Raw genomic sequence first — 22,960 nt, forward strand, 5'->3', positions numbered from 1 at the left:
TCTGGAACTAGGGCTACACAATATACAGTTTTAGCATCGATACTGAAATTTGTAACTGCAATAGTCCCATCGCAAGATCTAAAATGTTAAGATGGGTTCATAATTAACCTGAAAACAGTTTAACCATAACAGAATGAAAGATATTTAGTGAAATGTGACCGTGTACAATTTCAAGCAAATTTAATTAGGTTAATTTGGGCACAAGAAATGAATTTGTATCTTTTGTACAAATTAGTAGTTTTAACAAAGATTAATTTATTTAATTATTTATATAATGATGACTTCAGTAGTCAACATTTGAAGAACATAAAAAAAAAAAAAAAAAAAAACCTTTCACAAAATTGTTTTTACTTTAAGGACAACTTTGATGAAAGGTTTAGATCCACTTCAAATGTTGATATTGGTTTAGTGTTATTATCTATTTGATTTATTAATTTCTGTGCTTCAATACTGATAGACTCAAGAAACCATAAAACACTGTTCATTTAGTGTGTATCTTTGTTCTATTGTATTAATTTATGCTTGTAATTTAAAAAAAAATTCTAAATACTCATTTCAAATCATCTTGTAAAATTGTATTAATATCAAAATTTAATATGGTGCAGCTCTATCTGGAACAGACCTGTTAAAATCCCATGATATTCCAGAATTTCCATGAACCGTGAGAGTAAGTGTCTTTCAGGAACTGACCTGCTCCAGTCTCTGAGCCTCCAGCTCCTCCAGCCGTTTCAGTCTCTCCTCCTCTTCTCTTTTGGCTCGCTCCTCCTCCTCCTTCATTTTGGCCAGGGCCTCCTGCATGGCTCTCACCGTCGCTTTGTTGGGACCCTTTTTCTTGTCCTTCTCTTTATCTTCCTTCTCTCCTTTTTTCTTCTTCTTGTCCTTTTTCTTTTTGTCCCCCTCAGCCTCCTCTGCACAGAGGGAAGCGAACAATTAATATGGAGAATAAAACAACAGATCAGGTAGGTTTGACACCGACTTAAGCTTAAGAGAAGGTGATGTACTGAATATTTACAGTCATGATGACTTAGAATAACTTTTCATTTTTCTTTTAGGCTTCCAAAAAGTTACCAAAAATATACTTTTATTGTTAGCTAGGATTGCTTAGCTGTCATGGTTTTAGTTTCTTATTTGAAGTGCAAAGGGACTTTTTACTGTACATTTCACTGTAATGTAATGTGTATTTATACAGTGCATTTATCGTTTATGGACATACACCCAAAGCGTTTCACAATCGTGGGCTATATGGCTGTGGCTTTTTAGATGCTGTAAATGTGTGCTTAAAAAGAGGAAAGTTGACCAAAAAATTAAAATCTGAGAGTTCTAATGTTTAATGAATTTGATAACTTTTTCAGTGTAAAATATTTCACTAAAAACAGGCGGAACAACTTCTGAAAACTGATTTAATTGTTTTATTTATAAAGAAACATATATAATAAAATAATTTAATTAAATAAAAAAATTGAAAAAAGGGATAAAAATCTGTACATAAATATAACCATAATACTATTGGACTGAAATGCATTTAATAACATTAATTTATTTATTAATTATAGTATTACTTAGTATATAATGTTTAATCATAAAATAACAGCAGCTATAGGTATTATTATGAATTTAAATCAACAGCAAAATACTGAATTTATGATAGATTTGAAAACTGTAATCGAAGAAACAGAAAACTGTAATTTATGATTGTTGTTTTGTTTTTGTTTTTTTAATATTAAAACTAGGGCTGGGCGATAAAGCCTTTAAAAAAAAACAAAAAAACATTTTATTCACACAAAAAAAATCTAATTCCAATTTAAATAGATTTTTCCCCCACTAAAAAACTTGAAAGGTATACCCCTATATAATTAGCATAAACCTCAAGAACTTTGCTAGCTGCATTTTAAATATCAAATTGAACAAGATCTAATTACAATTGCAATTAAACCATTTCATTAAATTACAGTGAAAGTGAACTCGGAACGATTGATAAAAAGAGACCCTTTTTCCAAGATTTCGATTCACACACTGTAAATGACTCATGCTAGGCTAGCGCGTTACATTTTACTTCTTTTATTTACGATGGTCAGCTGCATCTGATAGACTGAGCGAGTTGTCACAGTGTTGATATTTACGGTACCGAATAACGAACAGCTTTTTTTCTCTGCCGCTGGGTCACTTAATTTACCCGGAATATTATTGGGTTCCAACATTAGATTAGTAACAGTTCCTTTCATGCCCTTCCAATACATGGTGTGGTGCAGTTTCAAATGCGCAAATTCAGAGCCCTGAATTATGCCATTTTTTGGCGGGTGTGTTTGTGCGTCTGTGTTGTATTTAATTTCAGAGCATAACATTTTTCAGAGTATCATCTGCCATGTTGTTTGTGTGTATCTATGGCAAATGCAAAAGGAACTACGGGAACTCAGAGGGGAATATCATGTGTTAGGGTGAAAACTGATTTTCATTTAAACAAATCAACATCAACTTCACACTGGAGTATCGTCCAGCCCTAATTGAAACCATAAAACTTTTATTTTGGCAGGATTTTTAATAAAGCTTCTCTTTTGTTGAGGTTTATAAACAATTGAAACCTCAAAGTGCCTTCTGTAGCATCCTAAATTAAATTACTGTTCCTTTATGTGCATTACTGCTACATAAAAAGCATTACTGCTACATAAAAAGCATTACTTTTAAATATGATGCACATAAACACCAAAGAGAGAACATTGTGTCATAGAAACACATCTCACCTTCTCCCTGAACATCGGCTCCATCCAGGTCCAGTGAAGCAGATTCCTCCAGCTTTTTGCTCTCTGTTGAAGGTGTAGCAGCAGTTTTCAAAGCCTCTTCCTCCTTCTCTTTCTTAGCCTTCAGCTTGGCTCTCTCCTCCTCTTTCTTCTTCTTATCCCTCTCTTTTTTCTCCGCTTTCTTCTGTGCAGCAGTCTTCATCTTGAAGGTGGAGTCTTCTCCTTCGTCTTCCTCGCTGTCAGGCTTGGCTTTGGCTTTCCCCTTCTTCTTTTTGCGTGCGGCCTGAGAATCATCATCGGATTCATCATCGTCTCCTGCTCCGCCCTTCTTCGCACTGTTATCTTCACTGTCTTCCGTGTCAGACGCGGCCTTCTGGCCTCCTTTCTTTTTAGCCTTGGGTTTCCTGCGTGAAAGCGAGCCCTCGTCCTCTGAGTCTGAAGCAGGAGCAGCAGGAGAGGGAGCCTCCACCTTTTTGGTGTCTTTCGTCCTCTGCTCGTTCTCCATGTCGTTCTGACCCTGATCTTCGTCACCTTCCTCATCCTCTAGATTCGCCTTCTTACCCTTCTTGGCTTTCTTCTTGTCTGCTTTTGTCAGAGCGGGCTGAGGTTCGGCGTCTTCTACTGAATCTGATTTCTATGAGCAACACGTGGAGAAATTGATATTGTGACTCAAAATTTGTAACATTACAACAGTGAGGTGAAAAAAAATAGTGTGTGCACTAAAGCTAGGGGAGTGTGATAATGACAAATTATTCGATTTTTTTGATAACTAAATAATATTATATTAATAAAAATATTTTGTATTTTTGTGCTGCTATCTTGGTAGAACAAATATAATCCTAAATCCAGGGCAGTCCGTGTTTTGATTCGGGTTTCCATCTTAAATCTTTTCAATGTTTACCAAAAAAAAAAAAAAAAAGAAAAAAAATAGGAAAAAGTAAATTAGTCGTTGTTTAAGGCTGTGCGATTTGGAGAAAAAAAGTGAAAGTGAATTGCAATTAAACCTGATCAAAATTGCATTGCGAAATGCGAATTGAAAATGCGACTATTTCATAAAAGCTACAGATTTGATGTGGTGATTTTAACGGCACCAAAAAAAGACCAAGCATAATCACAAAGTATGCTACTGTTTTTTAAAACCTTGAACATTGTTGCAATTTTTTTTTTTTTTTTACATATAGTAGTCAGTTGTCATTACAAATTAAGAAAACAACTACAATATCCTAAATAAAATAAACACTTAGCACACTAAACAATTTTGCATCAGTAAAACATTGATGATAACATGCATTAAGGTTGACACTAGGGTTGTCACTGTACTGAAATTCGATACCAATCTGTACTGAAATTTTAAAAACGTCCATTTCCCGCAAACATTTAAGCACTGTGGAGGACATTCTTAAACAGCACTGATTTGGCGTTGTGTTCACATGCTCAACAGAAATGACTATGATTGGCCATGAAGGTCATCGGTTCATCGAACTCACCGCTCTTTACTTCGTGTAACCACAAATACAGGGACAATGAAGCGTTTTAAAGCCGCGATCGCTCGTATGTCAGCTTATAGACAAACCAGCAGATCGACGTGACTGAAATGCTTCAGTGATAATTGAAACAACGACGTTGTTTGAACTATCACTTTTTCAAACATTTTTTCCATTTAAAGTGCAAAGAACATGAATAACTATAAGGCCAAAAGGTTAACAAGAAAACTTCACATTTAGATTGTGTTACATTTTTCTCATGGTTCAGGGTAACGTGAATAGAACTGTCAAAAACTATATGCTTTAGTTATCCTGTTTGATAGTGCATTTAAATAATCGTAGTTTTTGCGGTTTTAAAAATTGAACTGTTAAAAATAGCGATTTCGGTTTAGAAACGATTAATCGTGCAGGCCTAGTGTGTTTCTATTAAGTTGTTAGAAGAACTGACTGTAGTACATTTACTTAAAGTAAGCTGATAGATCATGTTGGTTTATTGTTCGCTACTTCAGAGTTTATTCTGCAAATGTTTTTTCATCTCTCATTAATCATTTTGGCCTAAGACCAAAACCACTTAATGTGAGCATAATTCTTTTTTTTTTTAGCAAATTCCATCTCTCATTTCTCATGGGATAACTCAAATTGCACATTAACAGTGAGATGGATCTACCTAGATCATTCAAAATGGTACATTCACTTAGAAATTAAATCAAGTCACTGTCTTCGGAGGCTTTTAGACCACGTAAACTTAATAACTCAAAAAACTATTGGCATAGGTACCAGCTTCTAGCTGTGTTCGCACCAGTCGAGCTAGAAGCAATGTTAGTTTAAGGGGGGGGGGGGGGGGTGGGGGGGGGGAAGTTTCATGCTCACACAGAAAGCTTATGTTAGCCGGATTATCCTGTGGCATTGTGTTCAGCTTTGATAATATGTAATATTTAAAATCACATAACTTTACATTTACTGCACATCAGTGTTACCATGAAACCCAGGACACAACAAAAACACAGCTTCATGAGTTGTTGGTTTTGCTGAAAGCCACATTTGATGATGTCATTGGTCAACTTGCGTCATTTTAGAGTTCCTAAAGAAGGTGTGAATACAATGCAAGAAAATTGCCAGAGTGGAAATTTTGTTCCTGCGGTCTGGTGCTTAGTTCCAATAACTATTACCTCAGATTAAATCAGGAACTAAACACTACAGTGCTGCTCTGATATGCACAATTGCTCTGATCCAGTTCCAAACTATTTTTGGTGACAAAATGAGGAAAATGAGTTTAATATTTAACTGAATTAATATAAACTTATTGCTTGATGAATTGTTGTATAAAATATCAGTGTGATATTAGTTGTCACACAAACATTATTTATCTTGAATTACATGTACAGTCAAACTGCGCTCTAACAAGCCTCATCACACACAATGCTTCTGGATGTTCAAGACTTGTTTTTGCAAAGCGATAAACTTGATAATCTTTCACACAAAAAAATTACAATACCTTTTCTGCTTCTTTAACCTTTCCTCCTTGGTTTTCTAATGTTAGCGCCTCCAGTTCTTTCTGGATGTCATCCTCACTACAAGAAAAAGAGCTCATCAGTAATTGTACACTACTGTTTAAACATTTACAGTCAATAAAATGTTTTTTTATTAATGCTTTTTTTTAGCAAAGATATATTAAATTAAGATAAAATTATTAATTGAATTATTTAGTCATTATTTTAAAAATTAAATTAAATTATTTCAGGATAATATATCCAAAAATAAAGGATATATTAATTAAATACAGTGCTACAAAAATTGCTTACAAATAAATGTTTTTCTTCTGAACTCTGTATACCAAACATTCCAGAAATAATCCAGAAAATAATCCAGAAAATAAGCAAAACAAGCCATTTCAACTGAGATAATGATTAATGACATTTAAACTGAAGTGATGATCACTAAAATATACCGCATTATATATTACATAAAATAGAAAAGTAGCCTTGGTGAGTGCTGGAGATTTCTTTCAAAACTATTTTTTAAAAATCTTACTGACAACAACATTTTGAACAGAAAATCTTACACATTCTTTTAAAGAGACCATGTTACAGTCTAATTTATGCATCTAAACAACAACAATTTAGACAATTTAAATTTGAATAAGACCATGTACTGTACCTAATATAGTGTTAGGTTTCTGGATTGAACTATGTACGGTTTACAATTCTTACTACATACATATCTTAAACATGCATATCACATGTAAAAAAAAAAAAAAAAAAAAGTAAAATAAACAAATAAAATTCTGTAAAATAAAATTCACTTCATACTATATAACAAAGAAGGCATTTTTTTTGGGGGGGGGGGATATGAAAATAAACATCTTACTCAACTTACTCAAAATCGTCTTTCTTTCCTTTCTTTTTCTTGCTCTTGGATTTGTTCTGCTCCTTGCCTGCTCCTGCTCCTTCAATCTCTGCTGCAAGTGCGTCGAGTTCGTCTTTGGCACTATGAACGCAGAAAAAAAGCAAAATATGTATAATTTCACACTGCATGCAAACATGAACAAAGGCATAACGTTTTCACATCACATGAACAACCTGAAAAAACCTTAACAAAAACTTCCAGCCCACCATGTCTTCAAGTTTAAAGAACATAATACTATATGTTTTTAATACTATATGGTGCCTAAAACAACTTTTAGCAGATATTAAAACAATTTTTTTTATATTATACCTCTTCAAAAACAACAGACTTTAACTCCACTCAATCATTAAGTTTGATTCAATTTTGGAAAGACATATGTGAAGTAATTTCACAGGGTCTACAAGGCACAATTTAAGACATACAATCCTATAAATCAATTAAACTATTAATACAGACCACCAGAAATGATTAACCAGCAACAGACCAGGAAAACTCACCTATGCCACTGAAGATTTGGAAACAAAAACCACAAGACCACAACAAGTGTTTCTCATTCACTACACAGAGAGCAACCACAAGGAGTTTCATAATGAACCGAAATGTTTCTATAATCTAACTCTGCATTTAAAAATCCCATAAAGAGTATATTAATCAACTTGCATAGCTTACCTGGAAAGTCAAACACTGCAATGATGAGGAAGTAAAACTGTGCTGCTTATATAGTGGAGCCTACAGCCCTACTTGCATGCTTGTTGCATCAGAAAAGGAAAATCACCGTTTACAGAGCCGGTCATCACATGACAGACAGAGCCCTCGACTCACACACATAAACCTGCTGCACTCAGCAAACACAATGCAGGAGATGGAAGACCGACTAATAGACAGATGGACAAATGATCGGAATGAATGGATGTATAATATGTTTAATAAAAATACTCAAATGTGTTTTAGAAGATGCAAAGTTCTTTAATGAGATGCATCAGCAAAAAGTCTTTAAGTAACCCTCAATCTTGCTTTGATGCTACTAAAAGGTGAAAATTCATGGCTGGATCCCCTGACATCTTTTGAGATTAGTGGAAGAGGAAATTATTTTGTAACTTGTTAGGGCACACTCACTAGGGCACTAATCAACTTAACCACCTCCCGCAAAGTCAGAAGAGCTGGAGTCTGCTCAGCATCAGAGGTGGCTAAATTAAGCCATTAGAGAGACTATAATAGACTGCGTTCAAAGGGAAAAAGGAAAACACAGGGTAAAGCAGGTGAACCTACTGTCCTATATTGGTCAGTAATAAAGTGAAAAAAATCTACAACAAATTTAAAACAAATTAAATCTAAAGGCAAACAAAGCTTGCATAATGGAAGTGAATAAAAGTTTTATAAAGAAAAAAAAACCCCACAATTAACCATTGCAAAAATGTGATTTCAACTAATGAGTTTAAAGTAATAGACTGGCAATAAAAGAACTGAATTCACTCTAAAAAAAACTTCAAAAACACCTTAAACAAATAATTTGCACAAATTACTATGGAGTATTTCCAACAAAGATTATAATAATTTTAGTAGTACTACTACTACTACTACTAATAATAATAATAATATTAATAATAATAATAATAATAATTAGACTAATAATTTTAAAGCAGTGATTATCTTGCAAAAGTGTATTACATTTATTTTACTCACATTACACTTCAAATTATCTGTCAAATGTTTTGATGTTATAAAATGCATATTAATATATTCTGTGTTACCCAGGCATGTACATACATCTCATGCTTTTAAAAATCTCTTTAATGCATTACTCAGAAAAGTATAGCACTACATGTGGTAGCATGTGAGCAATTCCATGCAAATGTCAACCTTGCCACAAAAAAAAAAGTGTTTTCATCAAAACCCTTTCTAGGTTTTTTGTATAGGCTTGTATTTTACAGTACTGTAAAAATACTCAAGAATGTCTGTCAATGTTTCTGAACAATTAAAGTTGATGCACCAAAGTTGCACAAGTAGCAATTTCTGTCACATCCATAACCAAGCTTTTTCCTCAAATGTAAAAATAAATGCAATATTAAAAAAAAATAAACGTTCTATAGAGAGCCAACTCTTATCCTTTTGATGAGCATTATTTCTTTTGGGTTGTGCAGTTTAATTTACAGAATTTCTACAAAGTATGTTGTATACAATAAACTCGCAATGGTCACATCCATAACAATAATACCTTATATAAAATATCAAAAATGTTTACAGATTTTTCTGATCCCATAACTCTGGTTACTTGTATTGGAAAATATAAACAGATGTTTCAATATAAAATTAGTATATACTTTCTGTTTGAATTTATTTTTTGAGATTTTACTACAAATGTCACATTCATAACGCTGGAACTGATCATGTCTAAGGCATGGACATATATTTTATGAGCAATTCCATGTGTCAACCTTGCCATGAAAAAAATTTAAAAATAGTGAAACCGTTTCTGTGTTTTTTGTGCAAGCAAGTATCTTATAGTGCTTTAAAAATACTCAAAAATGTCTCCGTTATTGTTTTCAAACAATTATATTTGATTTACCAAAATCACACAAGTGGCGATTTCACACCGGTCACGTCCATAAAGGAGATTTTTCCCTCATAAATCGTTTTTTGTTCTATAGAGAGCCGACTCTTATCCTTTTGATTAGAATTATTGCTTTTGGGTTGTGCAGTTTAATTAAGAGGATTTCTACAAATTATATTGTATACTGTAAACTTGCTAACTTTTTTCGTCACCTCCATAACGCATGTTTATTTTCCTCATTTAAAATATTAAAAATGTTTACAGTTTTTTCTGCTTCCATAACTCTGTGTTTAGTTGTTTTGGAAAATATAAACAGATGTTTCAATATAATGTGAACATTTACTTTCTCTGAGAATTTATGTTTTGAGATTTCACTGCAAATGTCACATCCATAACGCTGGAATGCTCATTTACAGTTCCATGTTTGCCATGACCTTATTCAAATCAATGAAATGTTAACAGTTTTCCTCATTACAGACGTGGGGTCACACTCACAGTACATGTAATAATATATTTACAAAACACTTAATCTTACACACCAAATTCATTCATGTTGCATCAACCCTGTCAATGAAAAATCATGTGAGCTTAAAATGTTTAACAAATTTTTTTTTTTTTTTTTGATTGTGAATTATAAAAATGTTGTACATGCCTACAGTGTAAAGTTTACCAGAAGTACTATATTTTACCATTTACACAAACACATCCATAGATCTGAGTGGGTCAACTCATCCAGCTGGTGAAAGACTGTCAGACAGATATGACCAGCATTTGAGCATTTCCACAACTTGAGATTTCTTACTGTCAGTTCCCGCATTAACAAAAGCTGATGGCATCCCATAGAAGAGCGTTTGACTGAAGACAAAGCGCTTACGCACAATGGAAACGGATGATGTTGCACTGCCAGAAGAGACATCAGACACACACACACAGAGGCCACTGCCCTTAAAAAACTGCTGTCTTCTGTGCTCGGACAGTGTTTGATATGACAGCAGATGTGAAGTGCCACTAATCTAGCACTCACAGCTGGTGGACCTCCATTTAAGACCTGCTCGTGTATCATTTAAACACACAAACGGCACAAATACGCATTGTTCAAAATAAATGGCTGGTGTGTAGATATGTATGTATAAATGTTACTGGTTTCATGGTTACATTTCTCTCACGAAGCGGTCAGTATTGAAATAATCATGACAGGCCTAGTTATAGCGGCACATGAACTCATGTCTATGAGAAGCTAGCCAGGTGGCTAACAGTGTGTGTCTCCCACACTGTCAAGACTACAAACGCCACGCTCGTTCTGCTGTTAACCGACTCCGTGTTACGCGGTCAACCGTGGCACAACTTACCCGTCATCTCCCTTATTTTTCTGTTTCTTTCCCATTTTGTGAGTATGGCTGTAACCTCCTCGTTGCGGTGCAGTGTAGTCGGTGTTAGCGCTTCAAGTTGGTCGTGCTCACATTGCGCATGCGCACTTGACATTGAGTAATCGGGTACCGCGGCCTTAGCCCAGATCTTTAGCGCATGCGGATTGTCTGTTAAATTTCACAGATAAGGAAAGAAAGAGCGTTTAATGCGAGTTTAGCATCATTGGCTCAATGATATGTTTACTCGTTTGCTGTCTTTCACATATCAAAACCCACATGAATTACAAAACTAAGTCTATTTATAGTTATTAAAGTCATAAGCCATCCGAATGATATACTAGTCTGGGTAGCACTGCCCGGAAGAACTAGACAGGACCGCTGCGTATAACTTTTTGCTAAAAGTTTAGGAGAGGTAATATTAATCATTTTGATTCCACCTTTATATCATATAAATCTCTATATAATATTTCATTAAATATTAATACAAAAATTGAATACAGATATTATTACAAAAATGTACATGCAATTAATAATAAGTTTTATTTATTCATTCATTTTTATTTCGGCTCCCTTTATTAATCAAGGGTTGCCACAGTGGAATGAACTGCCGACTTATCCAGCACATGTTTTACACAGCGGATGCCCTTCCAGCTGCAACCCATCTCTGGGACACACCCATACACACTCATTTACATACATACACTATGGACAATTTAGCCTACCCAATTCACCTGTCCCGCATGTTTTTGGACTGTGGGGGAAACCAGAGCACCCGGAGGAAACCCACGCGAACGCAGGGAGAACATGCAAACTCCACACAGAAACGCCAACCGACCCAGCCGAGGCTCAAACCTGTGAGGCGACAGCACTACCTACTGCGCCACTGCATCACCCACCGCCCAGTTTTAATTATATAATTAAAACAATAAAACAATCAAAATACATTAACACATTTGTAATTAATAAACTGCATCAGGTAAACTCTTAATTCCATTTTAATATTTAATGTTCATAATATAAAACGAAAAGACCTTTGAAATTATTATCATATGTGAATTATACTATTAGTAGTTTCTGTGTGATACTTAAGATGTATTTAAAATAAATTAAACATTAAAGTAGTAGCAAATGCTTTTTTCATATGAAAAAATTGTATTTGTCTATAGAAAAAGTTGTCTGCTGCCTTTCAATGTGATCATGTCATTGGCCCATGAACATTTCCTGCTTGTTATCAAACTATTTCATAACTGTAACAAGAGGCAATTCAATCATAACTTAATGTTAAAAAACAGCTATCATAACATTATTTATCAATACGTGGCTCTTTTTGGATTTTCGGAAGCTATAGAAATTAAAAATGTATAACAAGAAATGCGTTGGGACCATTGTTTTTATTTGCATCCCTCAAAATGGTCTATAGAAAAGGAGAGTTGCAGGAGAGTTAATAGCCACTGCTAATGAAACAAGTGTCACAAAATGACCATATCTTCACTTTTATTCACATGATAGAAACCATTTTTTCACACAATCTATGAATCTTCTCAGCAACATCATCTGCCATTGACTGAGTCCTCATGAACGCAGCCACCAGCACAGCGGTTTCATTTGGACAGTATCTGCTGCCTTTCAGAGTTGATATAAGCTCATTCACTATCTCTGGAGAAAGCCAGTCTGCAGGGGTTTCCAAAGCACATCGCTCTACAGTCCCATTCTTGACATCCATATCAAGCTTAATATCCACATCATCGTCGACTAAAGATGTGCAAACACTGAACTTTGGGGTTTTGCCATAAATCCACTCCCATGTCTGAAGATCATGTGCCATCTTATGAATGCCAGGCATGAGAGCTTCATGAGTGGGGTCAACTGTGATGATCGAACTATCAAAGCCAAATTCATTATTATACTGGGAAGCTATAGCCTCCATGATGGTGCTGGAATCAAGAGTGGGATCCACATCCAGAAGGTTCTTGACAGGAGAAGGGACGCTTGGAGTAGCATTGCTCTTGATTACCTCGGCAGTGTTACTCTTAAGCACTGAAGACAACACTGAACGGTCAACAGAGCACAGTAATGTACAGTGATGATAAGCAGAGCTCCTGCCTAACTTTGCAGCAGTGCCTGAAATCTTGTAATGGCCGTTTAATAAAATATCAAATCTATCCGTCGCGGCGACGTCTAGATTAGGTCTTAGAGCTTTTAATGCACTCGTGACGACTTTGAGATTCCTGTGACGGTCGTATTTCTTCTTGGAGGTGAAGAAGGTCATGTTAATGTTTCCAAAGTCATGGTAAACAGTCCCGCCTCCACTGCGCCGCCTCGCCAGCGGGATCCCCAAACGTCGCGTCTCGGGAAGGTTGCACTCCTGCCAGGGGTTTTGGTGTCTTCCGATGACCACAACAGGAGAGTTTCTCCATAATAACAGCAAGCTTCTGTTCTGCAGATCAACGTGGTCGTGTATCCAGTCTTCTAAGGCCAGGTTCTCGAATATGCCAGATGATGCAGATTTTAGGATGATTCCCGATGATCCCAGATCGTCGAAGAAAGATGTCAAAGTGCTTTTGAAGCGAACTGATCGTGAGAGGACACATGCCCTGTTTGACAGTCTCAAAATCATCGCTATTAAAAGCCTGTAACGCTCTAGAACACATGTGATTAACTTATAAAGTGTGTAAATAATAACTAATAAAATGTTCGGGCTTTACATATCGATATGAGCAATTTATGTGACTGTCTGCAGCTACGACGTGCTTTGACAGCCGGGTCAACAGGATTTTGTAAAGTCATAATAAAAGTCCTACACGAGATATACACAGATGATTAAAAACGTGAATATATTAGTCCTACGTATGTGTAATAAATGCAAATACAAGATTTACAGCGTACTAAGTACCTGAAAACGTTTCACCAGGTAATCCCTCATTGAATCGTGAAATGTGCTCGTCATGTCCTCTTATTTTGGCAGGCTATTCTGAATATGATATTTATTTAAATAAAAACTAACCATATGATTTTGTTAGCTCACGTTGCTAGTTTTGTGGTGAACAATTCACCTGTGCATGTCATTAAGACGAAAAAAAGTTTGCACTTCTACACTTTAACTGAAATCTTTTCAGTTAAATTATCAGATTACGTGAGTTAAATGTATTGGGCGTGGCTAACATACTTAACTACGCCCCATCCAACTGTCAGTTTTGGTGAAGAGGAGAAGAAATGGTTTTCCAGATCTTTCTGAATGAAATGCCTACTTTACTACATTCATTCACTCGCGGTAGAAAAAAACACATGCTTCCGGTTCATTGGAACTTTAAAGATCACCACCATAGATCACCACTAGGTGGCACTACGTAATTCCTAATGCATAATGTAGTTTGACGTCTGTAATGTGATCAGTACAAAATCCACGTTACTTCTTTCTAAACTGTCAATGATTAAAATCCAGAATGAGATTAGGAAATTACGAAATTTAGTCAATCATGAAAGCATTTTGACAAATGAATCAGCTCATCGGTTCACCAGTGTTGTCTTTGATTACTCAGTAGTGATCTTCACTAAGCCATTCCCTTTTTAACTCTTTGTTCCTGCAAAATATCCCAATTGACATAGATATAGCTTTTGAATCCTTTTGAATAGCTACTTTGAGCTGAGACACAGTACTTCACACCATTTAGAAATATTGAGCTTATTGAATATGGAGCCTATTTGAAATATTGTTCAATATTGAAATATATTGAACACACACACACACGCACGCACACGCACACACACGCGCACACACGCACACACACAATATATATATAAATATGTTGATTTTATATATATATATGTTTATTTCCCCCCCCCCCCAATTTCTGTTTAATGGAGAGAAGATTAAACATAATAGTTTTAATAACTCATTTCTAATAACTGATTTATTTTATCTTTGTCATGATGACAGTAAATAATATTTGACTAGATATTTTTGAAAGACACTTCTTTACAGCTTAAAGTGACATTTAAAGGCTTAACTAGGTTAATTAGGTTAACTAGGCAAGTTAGGGTAATTAGGCAAGTAAGGGCTAATAATTTTGACCTTGAAATGGTTTTTAAAAAATTTAAAATTGCTTTTATTCTAGCCAAAATAAAACAAATAATACTTTCTCCAGAAGAAAAAAATATTATCAGACATACTGTGAAAATTTCCTTGCTCTGTTAAACATCATTTGGGAAATATTTAAAAAAGAAAAAATATTTAAAAGGGGGGCTAATATATATATATATATATATATATATATATATATATATATATATATATATATATATATATATATATATATATATATATATATATATATATAGCTGAAATATATAAGTAAATTATAAGTTTATTTTCCATGTAATTATGTAATTATTACAAAATGAAATACCCTAAGATTAAATTTACCAATATTATATCAGACTGAGAGCTTTTTTTAATTAATTAATTTATTAGCAAAAAAAAAAAAAACAGTTGACATGTTTGTATCAATATTTGTAAACAATACTTAATATGAATTACATTGTCAATGAAAAAAGAGACAAGAGACAGAAAGAAAGACTAAATAAATAATACAGAACATGAAATAAACTTAAGGGGTTAGACATTTAACAATAAACTACAGTATATAAATTAAAATCATTACAAAATGAAATAGTTCTGTGTGCTTTGTTATTTTTAAGATAATAAATTATATTTAAATAATGCTTAAATTCTTGCAAAAAAAGACAGGAAAATATGGTTTGATATTAGTAAATTTACATTTCTGGATGTGAAATTTACAAAGAATTTATAACATTTATGACAAAAGTGTTGCTTTTAGCAGAGACCGATTCAGACTGAGAGCTAAAGGACAGAACATTTTGTAAATAACACTGGGGGAGGGAATCAGTGAAAGTCAATTTCCCGAAACATGATTGGTCAGCTCGTCGTTCCTGATTGGCTGTTGCACTAACTAGGCGGAGTCTACGGAGAGCCGTGAACGGATGTTTCCGGTATGACCGTTGTTTGACAGACCAGGACGGACCGTCGCTTTCAGGTATGGACATAAACCAAACATTATCTACAGTGTACTGAGCATCCGGATTATGCGACGACACGTTTTGTATGCCGTGTTACTTTATTACGTGTGTCCATCGAGAGTTTCCCGGTTGAGGTCGCAGATGGTGCGCTGTGTTGTCCAGCCGAGGTCACCGCACAGCATCACCGCCAACAGCAGCCCGCCGAGCGGATCACTTTACAACCCAGAATGCAGAGAGAAAACATCAAGACCTGAATCCCATTTTTCAATAGCAGACAGACATTGTTATTGCCTTATAACAAGCTCATTGGTTTAGCCTCAGTTTACTGGCGTCCTGGGTTGATTTGCTGACATGTTTAACCCATGGTCAGCTGATGAGACCGTCCATGTGATGCCTTTTCGCTAACTGTTAGTCCGACAACTGATGACATGCTGTTTGTCACATAACATGAGGATGAATGATGTCTCGTAGACTCTGGTTTCTCAGGTATAACGTGCATGTGGCCTACAGCATGTGACAGTCTCTGGGCAGTGGAGGATACAGATCTGTATTCAGCACCAGACAGCTTCAAGTCTGCAGCAGTCACTTTTAATGAATAGAGTACACTTTACTGAGCAACCGTGCTAATTCTATTAAGTCTGTTTACTGTTTGATAAGTTGGTCAAACTTTGAGTGAAATAAATGTAGTTTGAAAAGTAGCTCATTTCGGACACATCAAATGCTTGTGTAAAACCTTTAAAAAACATAGTTCAACCCCCAAAAATGTAAACGTGCAGTTTATTTACTCACCCTGAGGACATACGATAAATAATATATAATATAATTATATAATAATAATGTAATATTTAATAATTAAATAATATTTTAGCTGAATCCCTAGTCTTTAGCAATTCATAAAATACAAACATAAAAACTGCTACCACCACATTTAGCGTTGAAAGAATTTATACAGGGAAAACAAAATGAATACTAGTAGCTTCTGATGAAGCTACATTTAAACTAACATTTAAAGTGAAATGATTAGTCTGTGAAAGAAACGTAAAATTTTGTTACATTATTACCTACGATATATTACATTTTTGGACAATGTAATATTACATTGTCCAATGTACTCTAGCACAAACTTGCATGTGAGCTTTAGCTGTTTGTTTTTAACTTCTCTATACAGGTTGTATCATCCAGGATAAACACTATGCAAATGAATAATATAATATTCTGCCTCTTCCTCCATTGAGTCAGCTTGTGTATGAGTTAGATATTTATATATAGATATAGATAGGTATAGATATTTTGATTAAACCACACATTTGAGTAATTTTAAGCTTTTTTTAAAAGTATTTACAACACTGCTTTGAAAAGTGTGTATTAGTTTCCCAGGTCCTATGTTATAAAATTAGATGGAGATTCATCAAAATTATTATTTATTGAAATTGCGATGCAAAAAAAAAAGTTTTAAATATAGTCAAAGCCAAATAAAAAAAAGTTTTGATAATTAAATGTAGATAATTAAACTGAATTTGGCATTGGATGATACCCGGTTTGATACAATGACACATTGTATGATACCGGCCCATGCCTAAACTCAGTATGCTCTTTGACCAGTTCTCATTAAGTTCATCTAAATATTTCAACTCTGTCATTAATTTTGAAGGTGAAATTAACCTTCACAATTGACAAAACAACAACAACATTTTAGCCAAACTTTCAAAATCCTATTGAAGCTGACTAGCAATTAATACCCACTTTCTTATACTGACCACATGTAAAACAAAATAAATACATTAAATATGATATTTTTAGAGTTTCAATCAGTAATTTATACTCTATTCATGGAAAGTGCCAGCAGTAGTTTCCATCAAAGTCATGCGCATGAGTCGCCTTTGTTGCAACTTTTCAAATTTCTTTTGTTTACTGCTGAACTTGTCGTGCTTTGCATTGAAGCATAACTGGTTCTTGTGGAATAATTGCAATTGTATTTGTCACTTGTGAGGATTTGAAACAAAACCGTGTCTGTAAACGTGCGTCTTTTCTTTTTCTCTCATGCTTAAGGGCTCATACTAGGGGCATTGTTATCTGAGGACAATGGCTATTAGAAGGTGCCCATTAGGGAGTAACGAATACTGACGTTTCAGCTTTTCTTTCTCTTTCCCCCATCATTATTGCCTCTCTTGTCATTCTATAGCCTGTTATTGAATGTAAAGAGTTTTTCAAATGCTATCCCTCCCTGCCTATCATCAATTATAATCACTCCCTAGGCCTATTTCATCTGTATAAACAACAAATCTCTGATCCACCACAACCATTACCAGTGTGTTTCATACACACTCAGATTCATTTGCTGTAGAATCCCTTTACGTCCGCTGTGATCTCAGTAATCTAATCCTCCATCCACCCCCAATGATTTCAGTTGTTTGCCTCCAGACACAGTGGTGATGTCATCACTGAATGGCTTTGGATGGATTTATGCTCACTTTTTTTAGAGAGATGTTAGAGGATATGAATGTATTTGTTGTAGCTTTGGCTCTCATAAATGTGTGTATGAATGTAAAGGGCTTCTGCTGAATGCTGCATAGGTCAGCAAAATGCTGTGTGTGTAGTTCAGTGTAGGTGCAGTCTGCGCGTGCAGCCCTGGATGTGAGAGAAATATGAATGTGTGCACTTTTAGGTGTGTGTGTTAGGGATGATGATGTCATAGGATTGGGGAGAGGCTTTGACTGGAGGGTTTTTCCCTGATGAGCACTATTTATGTTAACATTTGTATTATGAAAACAATATTTACATGTTGGAGTGAATCATTTCTGACTGCAATCCTTTTGTTAACTGGTTATGCTTGTTTGCGTGGTACGGAATGTTATAGTGAACAATTAAAAAGTATTTTAGGTATTTTAGTATTTTTTGTTTTGCATAACTTTTAAAGTATTCATCGTTTTTTAAAAAGTAAATTTTATTTAATTTAAAACTTATTTAATGTGTTAGTTGCCAAGCCATATATTTTTTTACTTAAAATTTTTTTTTTGAAAAAAACAGAAGAGGACAAAAAAAAACAAAGAGGTTGTCATAAGGGTTACAAAATCAAGTCACAATACATTTTAAGCACATGATCACATATTGTTTACAATAGCTACGTTTCCATTTGGAGATGCGCATAAAAAACTGGTTGATGGGAACACCAAGATGCTCATATATTTTAAAAATGTGAAAAAAAGATTTTTTGAAATTGTTGCAAATTTATTAAAAATAAAAAACCTGTAAATCACATTTACATAGGTATTCACAGCCTTCGCTCAATACTTTGTTGATGCACCTTTGGCAGCAATTACAGCCTCAAGTCTTTTTCAATATGATGCCACAAGCTTGCCACACCTGTCTTTGGGAACTTTTGCCCATTCCTCTTTGCTGTACCTCTCAAGCTCTATCGAGTGGGATGGAAAGTGACGGTGTACAGCCATTTTCAGATCTTACCTAAGATGTTCAATAGGATTTAGGTCTAGGCTTTGGCTGGGCCACTCAAGTACATTCAACGATAGGGCTGCACGATTCTGGCAAAAATGTGAATTATTATTATTTTTTTGCTTAAAATCAAGATCGCGATTTTCTCACGATTCTTTAAATGTAAAATAAAGGTTAATATGATTAGCTTATTATTATTGTTAATTCTCAAACATATGGTAAAACAACAACAATAATATTAGGCCTATGTGTAGGTATACTGTTGCTTAAAATGCTCAATTTTGTATAGACATTACGGTGGACTTGAGCAGACTTTCAATATGTCCTGTTTGTTAATCCACAGTAAAATTATGACAACAGAATACAACGATTCATAATTATAAAGTTGATTTATAATGTTTAAGACATGTGCTTGTCATCTGTTATTGACAACATTATTAGAACTTTTTGCACTGGTAAAATTAGAATTTTGCCATTATCAGATTCCTTCTAGCATTATATTCAACATTATATAGGCTAGGGTGGTTATACTGACACAGTAAACATTTTTCAAGCACGACACTGTGTGTTCTCTATGAAAGAAAAAACACATCAAATGCTTGTCGTAATCATAACTCTAAAATGCCATATGATCATTTAAATGATGTGCGCACAGGTTTTACTTTCACTTCCAGGTGCGGCTCATGAATCTGATTTTTATATATTTTTTTAATCCTTGTGTCAATTCATAAGAAAAATAGATTTAGTTTTAGTTCTAAATTAAATATTTAATTTAAAGGATTTTATATAAGGAAAAATTATACATCATATTCCCTAGCGGTTGCTGTTTGTGTTTTTTTAAGCATGGCTGAAATGCTGTATTGACCAATCATCATCAGCCAGATTTGTATTTAATAATAGTGCCAGTATACTTTATTATAAATGCGTCATAAAACAGTAACAGTGCATAAATAATCATATACTAATACTTAAATATTAATTTAATATGAATCATGAAGGCATGTAATAATCATGAACTAACCCTAAAATGACATTAAATTATGTTAATAATGACCATCTTGTTAGTACGTTTGTTAGTTGATGTTTTATCATTTAACCCTTTGGGATGTTTTCTTCACACATAAATTCATATGACTTCCATCATAGTTCAGGTTAGTTCTTGATCAATACAAAATTCTAAACTCATCATTAATTCATATTAAATAATGATTCATTTAGGCATTAGTACATGATCATTCACTGAGTTGTAGTAGTACAGTTATTGAGAAGTGTTGCCAAAATCCTTATCATTTGGCATGGATTTTGACCGGATTATGTTTGTAAAGAGCTTTATTTCCCACCCTGCACTGCAGTGGTTCTGACCGAATGTGTGTGATGCTGATTTCTGCATGTTGCATGAAGCCTGTTGTGTTGGCGTGTGTTGCAGTGGCTGTTGTTGATGGCCCAGCTGTGTGTTGAGGTAGAATGGGACAGAGCGCATCGGACCCAGAGTCCGCAGAACCTCCAGAGGTGAGCTTTACATTCACACACATGCAAAAAAAAAAGACCGGCTTTCCACAGGTTTCAGTGCAAGTGCTTAATTTTGTTCTCATTTGTTTAGATTCTTTAATTTTGATTTCAAATTAGACTGCCGTAAAAATTTCCATGCGTTTTCCTGCATGTCATAGTTGTGAATGAATGGAGAATGACTGACAGGGCCAGCGGAGGGAAACGCTGAACTGAGCATAAATTTAACTACTTGAATATTAATCTGTACTTCACATTAAACTATAGAATGGCTACAGAACATTTGGGATATAGTAGGCCTACATGACAACTGTCTTGTGCCTTATAATAGGCTTCCTTCATGGCTTTTGTTGGCTTATAATTTACACAGAATATAGCCCATGCTCAAGATCGGATTTGGATCAGTACCAGCTGGCCGATACCTGATCCAGAAAAAATATTCAAGTATCGTATCGATTCAAGTATCGTATCGGTGCATCCCTAGTCATAGACTGATAGAATCTGTCATTTTTTGTAATCCAATCAGATTCTGTGTTTGACTCTTTCCTGTGTAAATGATGACTGGATGTATCCCAAATCACCCTTACCCTCATTCACTAAATTACTCCACTAATATAATCCACTTAAAGGAGTGAATGAAAACAAGTGAGTGAATTTGACTGCACCAGAAGTGATGCATGCATATGCATAGCGCAACTATGACGCAAAATTGACTTTTAGAAGCTGTTTGGCCAGGACTGCGATCAAGTATAGTGTGTCCACAGTCATATTGGAGTGATATAAACACTTTTTTAAATGTAAAATTTCCTGACATTAAAATAGAATCATAATGTGACGTAGGAGTGTGGTTTTCCCCGCCCACTGAATTGATTGACAGGAAGGTATTAACTTGTCTCCATAGAAACGCAGATAAACATGTCCACAGAACAGGATTTGCAAAGAAACTTAGATTAAAAGATCTGTTGCGTGATCAGATGCACATCAAGAATGCAGCTACACTTTGCTCAGAGCCAAAATTGGGCGTAGTCTACATTGTATAATAAATATTCTAATGGATATTTTGAGCTGAAACTTTACAGACACATTTTGGAGTCACAAAATAATTATCTTACATCTTGGAAAAGGAGTAAAATAGGAGCTCTAAAACACTTAGCGAGTTAACTACTAGTAATGAAACAAAGAATTGTGATCTCTGTCATATATGCAAATGTAACTTTAGAAACACCAATAGGGATGGGGAGGTACCGAGGCTCTGGCAATGATGACTGGTTAATTGATTCACTCTGACAACCCGCACACAAAAAAGTCTTAATACCCTTGTAAACCTAACCAACTCTGATTGAAATTGACAATCTGCGTAAGTCCAAACATCCTGCTCCATTTTTACTGGAGCTTGTAGATAGGCCGATAACCGTTTTCAAGGTATACCGCGGTTTAGAAAAATCAAGGTTTTAAAACTGCCAAAATATTTTGTAATACCGTTCCTAAGGTATGTAAGACTTTTTATTTACTTTTTTTGTTTGTTTTTAGGACAACAGTGTTTTCAAAGGGGAAAAAGTTTTAGTTTTTACCCAGACATTTAAAAAGAATATATTTTAGAGCAGTAATCACAACACTGTGAAACCGTGATTTTTTTTTATCCAAGGTTATCATACTGTCAGAATCTTATACCGGCCCATGCCTACTCATAGAACAGGTGTGGAAAAACAGAAATCTCTCAGGCTGATCCTGACCTCGCTGTCATGGCGGATGCATCAGACTTGTTAGTGGAGTTAAAATCATTGAGAACTGAAAAATGATTAACGGAAGAATCATCATCTGTTAAGATGTTAGAGAACAACCTGACAGAAATTAAACATGTGGTAACGGCCAGCAAAAAAAAAGAATCGATGGTGAAGAGGACCACATTGTGGCAGCGGACCGCATTGTGCTGGCGGAAAGCCGACTGGATACAGCCGATTCTTTCACCACCTCGGCATCCAAATGCCTGAATCTCCTGAAAGCAAAGGTGGAAGATTTAGAAAACCGCAGCAGGCGAAGGAATCTTCAACTCTTCAATCTTTGCGAGGGTGCAGAAGGCTTAAAACCGCTCATGGACTTTATCAAGCTTCCTCAGTGGCTGGACATGACACCTGACACACCGTTCTTTCTGGAGCGGGCTTACAGGACTTTAGCTCCAGCTAAACCTAACCAACACAGGGCTGTTCTCTTCCACTTTCTTCAATTTCAGGATAATGAACTGGTGGTTCACTCAACAAGACGCAGAGAAGTCACCTACGATGGAAACAGGCTGTACTTTTCAGACGATTTCTCAGTCACTGCAACTATGCAACAACGCAGGGAGTTTAACAACATCAGAAACACCAATAGGATTCCGCTGTGGATGCAATCTTGCAGCCAGATTCTGAAATTAATCGGCGTACA

At 35.1% G+C, this 22,960-nt stretch overlaps 3 protein-coding genes across 7 annotated transcripts in view; 1 reads left to right on the plus strand and 2 right to left on the minus strand.

Moving 5' to 3' along the window:
• eif5b (eukaryotic translation initiation factor 5B) overlaps nucleotides 1-10,630 on the minus strand; it is a 37,830-nt gene extending 27,200 nt beyond the window's left edge. The window contains exons 1-5 of one of the 2 annotated variants that reach the window (XM_056456661.1): nucleotides 10,526-10,630; nucleotides 6,596-6,706; nucleotides 5,715-5,790; nucleotides 2,739-3,369; nucleotides 691-908 (exon numbers count right to left, since the gene is read on the minus strand). In XM_056456661.1, the coding sequence (XP_056312636.1) occupies nucleotides 691-908; nucleotides 2,739-3,369; nucleotides 5,715-5,790; nucleotides 6,596-6,706; nucleotides 10,526-10,560 (1,071 nt within the window). In that variant the 5' untranslated portion in view covers nucleotides 10,561-10,630. The remainder of the gene's footprint in view (nucleotides 1-690; nucleotides 909-2,738; nucleotides 3,370-5,714; nucleotides 5,791-6,595; nucleotides 6,707-10,525) is intronic. The other variant, XM_056456660.1, reaches the window with a different exon arrangement.
• A 1,285-nt stretch (nucleotides 10,631-11,915) lies between these two features.
• On the minus strand, nucleotides 11,916-13,292 carry lipt1 (lipoyltransferase 1). Its single transcript, XM_056468611.1, has one exon. The coding sequence runs from the start codon at nucleotides 13,158-13,160 to the stop codon at nucleotides 12,042-12,044; it is 1,119 nt and encodes a 372-aa protein (XP_056324586.1). The 5' UTR covers nucleotides 13,161-13,292; the 3' UTR covers nucleotides 11,916-12,041.
• A 2,235-nt stretch (nucleotides 13,293-15,527) lies between these two features.
• pnpla6 (patatin-like phospholipase domain containing 6) overlaps nucleotides 15,528-22,960 on the plus strand; it is a 49,859-nt gene continuing 42,426 nt past the window's right edge. For 3 of the 4 annotated variants that reach the window (XM_056456665.1, XM_056456662.1, XM_056456666.1), the window contains exons 1-2: nucleotides 15,528-15,597; nucleotides 20,457-20,539. In XM_056456665.1, the coding sequence (XP_056312640.1) occupies nucleotides 20,495-20,539 (45 nt within the window). In that variant the 5' untranslated portion in view covers nucleotides 15,528-15,597; nucleotides 20,457-20,494. The remainder of the gene's footprint in view (nucleotides 15,598-20,456; nucleotides 20,540-22,960) is intronic. The other variant, XM_056456667.1, reaches the window with a different exon arrangement.

This window comes from Danio aesculapii, chromosome 1 (assembly GCF_903798145.1).
Source record: "Danio aesculapii chromosome 1, fDanAes4.1, whole genome shotgun sequence".
In the NCBI taxonomy this organism is placed as follows: domain Eukaryota; kingdom Metazoa; phylum Chordata; class Actinopteri; order Cypriniformes; family Danionidae; genus Danio; species Danio aesculapii.